At 35.6% G+C, this 9815-nt stretch overlaps 1 protein-coding gene across 1 annotated transcript; it reads right to left on the bottom strand.

The window, feature by feature from the left end:
- Window positions 1–6234: 6234 nt before the first annotated feature.
- On the bottom strand, window positions 6235–6684 carry LOC6639097 (centrin-2). The gene has a single exon (XM_002062005.1). It carries the CDS (start codon window positions 6682–6684, stop codon window positions 6235–6237), a length of 450 nt encoding a protein of 149 aa, XP_002062041.1.
- Between the last annotated feature and the right edge of the window lie 3131 nt (window positions 6685–9815).

The raw sequence follows: 9815 nt of genomic DNA, 5'->3' as shown, positions 1-9815 counted from the left end.
AATTGAACGCAACGCCGATGAGTAGGAGGAAGAGGAACGTAGAGTAGTGAAGATGCTCGCATACCTTCCTTCTCTGCGTAATTTGTTGTAACTGCATCATTTAACATTTGAAAGACTAGTTCTCTACCTCTATCCCACTTGCCACTTCCCAACCACCCACTCAACTAACCACCAACCCACCTACCAACTATCTACTACCTACCTTTCCCTTATGGCATCTTCTTCTTCTTCTTCTTGACTTTGCCTGACCTGCCACTTTAGTTGCCATTTGCCAAACGACAGCTACAAACGTTTCCTCCTCTCACTCACTCAGCAACTCTTTCTCTCTGTGTCTTTCTCTGTCTATTGGTTCGCTCTTCTAGTTAGGGTTTAATGGCAACAGACAGCAGTTAATGTTCCGAAAAAATGCACTACAAAGTGTTAAAAAAAAAGAAAAAAGTGAAAGAAAAATAAAAAAAAGAGAAGCCAACTGAAAACTAAGAAAAATCAAGACAAGCATTTGCTCCTGTCTCCCTTCTCTTTGGCTTTCTTTCCATCTCTTTTAGTTGTTTTTATATAGTTGAACAGATTTTCTTCTGCCAGAGTACATACTTCGTTTTTTTCATTTTCTTCTCGTCATTTTTGTTGTTTCCTCAATTGTAATAGAAGTGCCTGAGTAAGTGGATCTTTTGAATCTTACACACACCACTTACGCACACACACATATCCAGATAGAAGACCAAAGGTAAATTGAATAAGGCAAATTAATTAAATGACAGTAGAAATGAAATAAGAAAAAATCAAAGAGAAAAAAGAGGTATTAAAAGAGAGCAGCAAATCGCTCCACTTTACAGTTTAGTTAAGATTCTGAAATGAATGTAAAACAGACTTGATTAGTCTTTTATTGGTGACCCCGACGTTTTTCATGTAACTAATCTAACTGAGTTTCGTAATTCCGATTAACGAATTAGTTTATATACATACGAATCTAACGTTACTAATGTATTTCTTATCCAACTATTTTATAACATAACGTTTAAATAATGCTGAGAAAATAACATGACAACTTAAATGTAATTATATCTAAAAATACTAAAAAAGAACTAGTTATTCCCTTGTCATCTGGGTTAATCCATAAGTTGCGTCCATTTTCAATCTCACGAAATGATGAATGAAGTTTCCTTAAATTTATTCAGTCTTTTACATTTTTTGTATAGTGTTTTTCCCCCTCTCTCTCTTTTTGTTGGAAGTCGTCAAGTGATTGATCCTTTTGCAAGATTTAATATACTGCTAAGAATAAACTATGCAAAAAACTCTCTTTGCACTTGTTGAAATACATTTTCATCCTTTAAAACTAAGCAATCAATCATCAAATAGCAACAGATTTTCCTTTCGTTTGCACATAAAAATTAGTTACGATTTTTGTGGAATTAATAACCAAAAATTACGATGAAAAAGAAAAAGAAACTGAAAGGAAAACCAAACCGCCTTCTCTAATGGAAGTTAATGGGCACAAGGGCGCGAAGTTGGGGCCGAAGAGAAATTGGGTATCTGGGGTATTCCCCTGATATATCTATATATGTATATCTATATATATGTATATAATGTTGAAATAAGAGGAGAAACCACAGAAACACAGATGCGCCGCACATATGTGAGATGATATGTGGCAAAGAGTGGAGTGGAGTGGTGTGTGGTGGGGGGCTTTGGCTCTGTCTCTGGCTCTGGTTTTCGCACTTTCAGTTAATTCCCTTTACTTGGGTCGTAAACTTTACGCATTCACTGTAATCAAATTTTATGAAAATGCTCACACAGAATGAGTGGAGTGAAATGAGTCTGTGAATGTGAGTGGTGGGTGGTTCGTGGTGGTGGTGGTGGTGGTAGTCTTTGGAGGCATAAGGGAGAAAGGTGTCTTTAATATCTGTTTCTTGGTGAGAGCGCGGGTAGAAGTGAAAGGGATTTTTTGGTTAGAATTGCGGCCATGTGAATGAAAATTTTGCGGCATAGATAATTAAATAATAAATAAATGTAATGTCTACCATTTGGTTCACACCTAACCCCGGCTCCATCTCCCACCCATCCATTGATGTGCATGATGGTGGCCTGAAAAGCCATAAATGATTTATATGCACATTGAATGCGTCGACAATAGATTTAATTTAACGATGTCTTGGCGACGATGACGATAATGATGACGATGACGGCGAGGACGACTAGCTATGAGCAAGAGTAGAGTAGAAGGAGGATGACGAGAACAAGGACAACGTTGGCAACGCCATTTTGGCTTTGCTCCCATGCTTACCAAGCTCCTTTCCTATCTCTACTCCTCATTTCTTCTTCACCCCGTTCTTGTTTTTGAGGTAATTACGCGTAAGTGTACATATATATAGACTATATATAAATATAAGCGCGCGCGTGTGTGTGTGTGTGTGTGTCTGTGGGAGGAAATCATTGGCATATGAAACATCAACATTCCGCATATATGTATTTATTCCTCCTACTTCTCTATAAGCATTAAATCTATGTCATTTTATATAAATTAATTTTTGCCAATGACAATCAATGTCTAGCTTATTGTATAATGTTTTCACATAAAGGGGAGAGAGAGAGAGAGAGAGAGAGAAAAAGAGGGAGACTTAGGGCATATCTATGCGAGCAGAAATAAGAGGGTGACATCCTTAATGTAACAAGTATTAAATGCCATCAAATCTATGTTAATAAGCTGGGAAAGCAAGTAAGTTGTAAATATATAACGTTAACTTTCAATATGAGCAAGAAATCTGTCAATTGACTTAAGATTAAAAGGATTTTCTAAGCCATAATTCGAAATAAATTTACTTCCCCATTAAATAAGAATATTTTATATATACAAGTAGCTAGAATATGTGCCAATGGGGGAAATAAGTACATATTTTGAACCCCATAGGTTATCTTCTGATCTCGATAAACGAATGAATCGAAAGAGAACCATTATCTTTAAAAAGTTGAAAAAAGCATCTCAAGATAAATATAGTATATTTATCTTTTATCCTGATTAGATTGATGTGTTTGATTTGTTCCTTGATTATCATACAATTGTTTCCTTGATTATTATACAACCATTGACTCACTAAGGTAGAAATATAAGATTTCCCCACACAATTCCTTCTCTCTTTTACCTCTAGCTGCCAATTGTTCAGATAAATATTGTAGAAATCCAAAAAAAAAAAAAAAAAAGGAATAGCAAGGCTGCAAATTGATTTGGATACTTTGCATAGTTCAAATTGTTGTCCACTTGGCAAATTTAGCTTTCAAGATATAGCCAAGTCGGCGAGGCTATCTATTAAGTTCCTTTCACTCTCTTCGTAATCTCGTAATGAAGAGAAGGCTAATGAAGAAGACGAGATGTGCCAAAGTAAATTTTGATCTAAGTGCAAAATGTACCTTATTTTTATACTCGTATCTCAAGCTAATTAGATTTGCAGTCTTAAATTAGATACAGTAATCAACTGCAGTTTGAAGCTCACTCTAGCTCTCAGGCGAGTTTGTTTTTTGCCGCATCCTTGTCAATGTAATCTTTAATTTGCTGTAACTAAAGACTGGCCTTAGAATGTCACAGGACAAGAGAGGCAGCAGTAGCAGCATACTAACAACAAGGACAATTCCCAAGTAAAACCACTGGACAAAGCCGACAACTAAATGTTTGGGGAATACGTAGAGCTTACACAACGCCCACCATAGCATCCTTTCTCTTGGCCTCTCTCTATCTCTATCTCTCTCTCGCCGCCTGTCTCTCTGCCGTTCCGTTGTGTGTCTGTCTGTGAAAGGCTTTGAATTACACGAATGTCCTGTCAAAAATACTTAACACCAAAAAGTAGCTGCTAGACCTTAGGGAAAGAGGATTGCCAATGACAGGCACCAAGATACATACATATATGTATATACATATATATGAAAGCCCAAAATGTAGTCCCACTTTCGGACGCACTCACTTGCCCACTAGCTCACGAGCTCACTCACTTACCGACTCACTCATACACTTTAAATTGTCGTTATTTATTACCTAGACACATTGGTACATTGATGTCCTCATCCTGTCTTTTAGCTTTCCTTCTTCTTTTTTTTTTCTCCATTTCCATTTTTTTGGGTTGTGGGTTTTTTTTTCCCCTATTTTATTTTTTTTTTATTTTGGTTTTGGGCATGGAACATTTGCTGCTTAGCCAAGCGAGCTTGCTTCAACTTAAACGAAGTCTTATTATCGAACAGGGGGTGAGGTGAGGTGTGGTCTGGAGATTAGCAAGGGGAGTTACGGGAAGCGGACAAGCTGGCGGGGACAACTCCAAGGTGAATGGGCAATGTCCTGTGGCGCGTGATAAACGCAGTTTTTAGCCTTTTAAATATGCCTCATGAACGCAAGCTAAGTGGCTCAACTTTACCTCATTCTCTCCTCTTTCTTTCCATAGCCTTTCTTCTCATCGTTTTCTTTTTCCTTTTTGCGCTCCACGTTTTATTATTATTTTTTTTCCTCTTCTTTTTGATAAATTTAATAAATCATTCGATTGGCAATGAGAAATGGAAAGGGAAAGACGGAGAGTCGAGTAGAGAGAATGAAATGCAATCGTTTGTATATAATAGATGGCATTTTATTTATGGCCTTGCCTTCTGGCTAATGAATGCTTATTAATAATGCGATTAAGCTGCGGGTTGTGTTCAAATGCCAGCCAACGAAATATAAAAAAATAAATAAAAAACAATTGACAGATTAAAGCAGCATAAGAACATTTTAATATTGATCAAATTTAATAATGGATTAGCATATCCTTTAACAATGATACACAAAAATTTCCATTTCGCATTAAAGCTATAACAAAGTTGTATACTTTTTTATTTTTATCAATACATCAATATAATTTGATGCCATGTAATTGGGAAAGATTATATTGAAAATCACTTAAGCATAGCTGATCTGGTGACTTTGATGTATAAAATGTTCCCAGCCAAGTAGTATTTAATCATAGAAGTGAATCTATAACCTTAAGAAATTACAAAGGATTTTTACAGAGGCTAATTGCTAAAGTGTTTGCTGACTGAACGGCATTTAGTGAAACATAACCTAGAAATCATTATTTTGGTGACCCCGATGTGGTCTTTCATGCATGAGTAAACTAAAAGTAAAAAATGTAGTAACTCATGTATAATAATTCTAACTCAACATGTGAAATAATTATTATAATGGATGTAAACTTGGAAAACCTCGGAAAATATCGGGAAAAACTTTATATGAACTTCTCTGTGGAGCAATGTTATATGGAATAAATTCCTGGAAATCAAATGTCTTTAGGAACGATATTCTTGGGGACAAATTTCTATTTTTCAACAGTCGAAATTTATGATAACTCAGAAACAGTTTGCTTTTGCGTCTCGGTCTTCTTAATCTTAACCACATCTCCTTCTAATAATCCCTTTTTTTATGCCAATGCTCTCAAATGTAAGTAAAAGCTAGTGTATAACAGAGAAGCCAATGCGAGATGAAGATGTGGGAGATGGTGAAATGAAATTCCCATACAGCGCCAAGCTGTCGCAATTTTGACAATCTAATCTGCTTTGGTATTAATCCTTTGCCACAGAGACCGACAACCGCCAACCATCCCTTGGCAACCCACGCCATACCCGCCATACTTCTCTCCCCGCATCAACCGCAATAATTCGCTCAATCCACAGTGCTCTCCTTTTTCTCCCCCTACCATTTACATTCAAACTTGGCGTAGGCAATATTTGCGGTTGTACTTCTATTATCTTCTCAAGTCCGAGTGCGAGCCACAACGACTTCACCCAAAATGTTTCAACAAGCTGGCCGCAGAGTCGCACCACTCAACCCTCAACCCTTCACCCCTTTTGCCAACTGTTTGCTAACGAGCTTTAAACCGCGTAAACAGCTGTGCGAACAGAGTTGCAATTGCCTGTCTCGATATAGATAAGCAATGAGAAAACCCTTTTTACTACAAATACCAAAAAGGAGAAAAAAAAAGAATGAAAAGGACAAATACGTGAACAAGCGCAAATTGTATCTCAAGTGGATTTCCTTTGTCCTTGTTAAAGATTCGTGTTTTTATTTTTTCGTCTTTGTATACCCTCGCAGAAAGTTGAATAGAATCGATGAATGCTGTTTAGTAAATTCTTATTTAGTTGTTAATTAAGCCAGCCATAGGATTAGAGACTGTGTATATAATGTATATTAAGTGTCTTTAGTATATGTAGGGGATCTATGTACTAAATCTATTTGTCCTCTTTCTTCGCCACTTGAATCATGTCTTGTAATTCCTCGTCGCTTATGGTCAAAAACATCTCTTTGACAGCATGTTTGCAATTGTCCAATGACATTTTGCCACTACACAAATCGAAAAGGCCACCGACGAAATCATATCCAAAATTCTCTTCAGCCATTTTGGCACAAATGAATAGCATGAATGTATTCAATGTTACGCGACCAGAGTTACTCTTATCAAAAACCTTCATCAGGTTTTGGATTTCATCAGTGTCTGGCTCTATGTCCAAACGAAGCATGGCCAGCCTCATCTTTCTTACCTCGATGCTGCCAATTTGTTGAAAATCGTATATATCGAATGTCTTCTTAATTGTCGTGATCTCGTCTGGCTTCAGAGTGAATAAGGGTTCCTCTAAATCCAATTCAAATATCTTGAAATCGATCCAGTTTCCCAACGCCATATTCTTGGATTCTTCCATACTTTTTTCTTAATTTTTGGTTTTTTAAAATTGCAATTTATTTTATTTTGGATTTTTGTCATTTATTTTATATTTTCAATCTGGTTGTAGTTACTATACTAAGCATATAGCTGAAAAGCATTCTGACATTCACAATATCGGCCTACTTAATATTAAGCAATATTTTCTAGAAACCGATTGAAGGATATGTATGTATATAAACTGTGTCACTGCCAGACTTGGGATCAGGAATGTTTTTCTTATATTCCATAATATAATTCCATTTAGGACTAATCACTTATAGTAATTAAATTAAGAAAATATTTATAGAAGAGTATTTAATATTCTTAATATTTCATCTTGCCGTAGCGAGGGAATATTTTGTTGTATTCGTATTTTCAGCTCTTTTTTTTTTGCTTCTTTGTCTTGAAATTGAATTAGAGCAGTCTGGCATCTCTTCCCTTTTTTCTTTTTGCTATGTGTGTGAGAATTGATTGGCTTAGGGCTTAAACTAATTTCGATGAACGTTCATTGAGCTTGAAAATGACAAAAACAACAACAGCGAAACAAATATAGAAAAGAAAATAGATTATTTGAAAATTTTACTGAATTAACTAATTAAAAAGTGGAAACATTTAAGCTAAACTATTTCAGTGCTCGCGTGGTCTTTAATGTTAAATAGTTTTTGCAACAAAATTTGCAATTTCAGTTATATTGAATTCAAAAATTGTTGCATAACATTACACACATCGAATGCGTTGAACACAAGTTTCCATCTATTAATTTTCATTAATAGAAATTTTCATTATTGTAGCATTTCACACACACACACAGACCAGCACAGCATTGAGGCGGCAGGACATAGACACACACCACTCACACACACATATAAGCCGCCCGCACAATTCAATTTCCCTTTGCAATGCTCTTGCAAAAAAGTTATATCAACAGGCATATGAAACATAATTTTAAAGTTTTCCAAAAAGAATTTTAATGGGGAATTAGAACATATTGAAAGATTAGTTAAATAATTACATAATAAAGTTATTAACAAACTGACTAATATTTGTATTTAGCAAGCGTATAGAGACTTCCTTATAGACAAAACTTTGACCGTCTAGTGTTATTTTTATGCTCTTCGTTTGCTGTCGAGAATGGAAAATTTCAACTATGCACATTAATATCCTAGAGAAATCCTTTATGTGTATGTGATAGCCTCGCCTTGCCTTGCCTCGACTGGTCTGGCCTCGCTTCAACTAAACTCGACTCCGAGTATCCCCGCTCTTGCATCCCACGGCCATCGAATCGAAACATAAATTTCACTAGACTCGAAATAAATAAAATTCTCCAACATTTTGCCTCTGACCTATTTATTATTGTTGTAATATGTGTTTGTAATCCACCAGCAACAGCAACAGCTAACGCATCTAATTACAACAAAGAGAGAGAAAGAGAGACAGACAGATCGAAAATAATGGCATGTGTTGACCTTTTGTAAATGACCCCAAAATAGATTATGCAGTTGATTCTCTGAAACTGCAAATCGTAAAATCCTTGCAGGCAAAAACTTGAAATTACATGAAGCCTACACACAACGCGATGAGCATAAATTGCAGTTCCAATTTCCGGTTTCTGTTTCAAATGTTGCATGCACCCCATAACCCAAGCCACCATATCATTGGCGCACCACCCACCGCAGCCGCAACTCTCCTTCGCCTCCTCCTCCTCCTCCTCCTCATCCTCACCATAAGCCTCGAGTGAGCAACGTTGCACAAAATTGTGCAATTCATTTAATATATAATTTTTTTTTGTGTATTTTTTCTTTTTTTTTTTTTTTTTTTGCTGGTCTGGGGTAACGAATGTGCAACCGACTCTTAAGTAGCAAAAGTTTCAATTTGTTGGCCTCGTGTATAAAATTTTGTTGTTGCTACTGCAATTGTAGTTCATATATATTTAACCGCCTAAATACTGTTTGCCAAACGAAGCGAGGAGGAAAGGTTGTTATCGGCACTAACCAAATGGCGGAAAATGTAGCCCCCAAACAAATGAAATTGACGTCAACATTTCGTTTTTCTGTTGCTGATGTTGCTGCTGCTGCTGCTGTTGCCGGTGTGGCATTACGGGTGCAAGTGTGTCACTATGTGTGTGTGTGTGCCAGTGTGTGGGTATTTCTCTGTTCGTCTGCGTTATCGAACAGAGAACATTTTAGTTGCAATTTATTTTTGTTGAACTGCATTTGTTGTAAAACATTTCTCTTAAATATATCAACATTAATGTTTTTGCCTTTTTCCCTTTTCTTTTTTGGTTTCTGTTTTATTTTTTTTTTTTTTTTGATTTTTGTTTCTAGCTAGTTGTGTGCTAATTGTTAAGGGGAGGAAATAAAAATACCAATGGAAGTCGTTTTGCTTCAGTTCATTACGTACAAATAATGTACTTTCTTTCAAATGGTGGAAATTGAATTTTTAGGTAATTTTGTATATAGAAATCAGCTGTTAGTACTTTAAAAGAACATTTAAGAGTTTGAAATATATAAAAAAACTTAAAGTTCGCTTAGAATAATTGTCCGTAAAAATAATACTCAAAGGAAGTGTTTAAAGAGGTAGTTACTCAGGCTGAAAAGTTTATAAAAAAGTAGTGCGATGATTTTTGCATCTATAATTGTTTGTATAACAGTTTGTATGACAGTTCGTATAACAATCTGTTTTTTTTTATAAATTATCCAACAGTTTGTATAGCGTTTTGGTTAAAAATATTTAATATAACAGTCAACAAAAGCATATGTATAACAGTTTGTTTGGCATTTATCAGCTAAAAGCAGTTTATATAACATCTAATTCGTATAACAGTTCCTACTTAATTTTGCCGCAAAAATCAATTTTCATATCCAATTTGAATGTCATTAAAAAATCAAACCATATACGTTCGGTTCTCTAGCTTCTCTAAGCCAACTTTAAAGTCTTTTGTATGTATAACAGTTAATTTAACAATATAACAGTTGTGCAACAAAACTCGGGAACTTATATTGCACTTTACACATTAATCAATTGTAATATCTCGACACAAACTTGATGCCACACATTCTTTAAGCAATTTCTAAGCATATTTAACTTATTTGATGCGTTAGGCATGATTAA

This window comes from Drosophila willistoni (genome assembly GCF_018902025.1).
Source record: "Drosophila willistoni isolate 14030-0811.24 chromosome XR unlocalized genomic scaffold, UCI_dwil_1.1 Seg144, whole genome shotgun sequence".
Lineage (NCBI taxonomy): Eukaryota > Metazoa > Arthropoda > Insecta > Diptera > Drosophilidae > Drosophila > Drosophila willistoni.
This window is presented reverse-complemented; position numbering and strand designations above follow the sequence as displayed.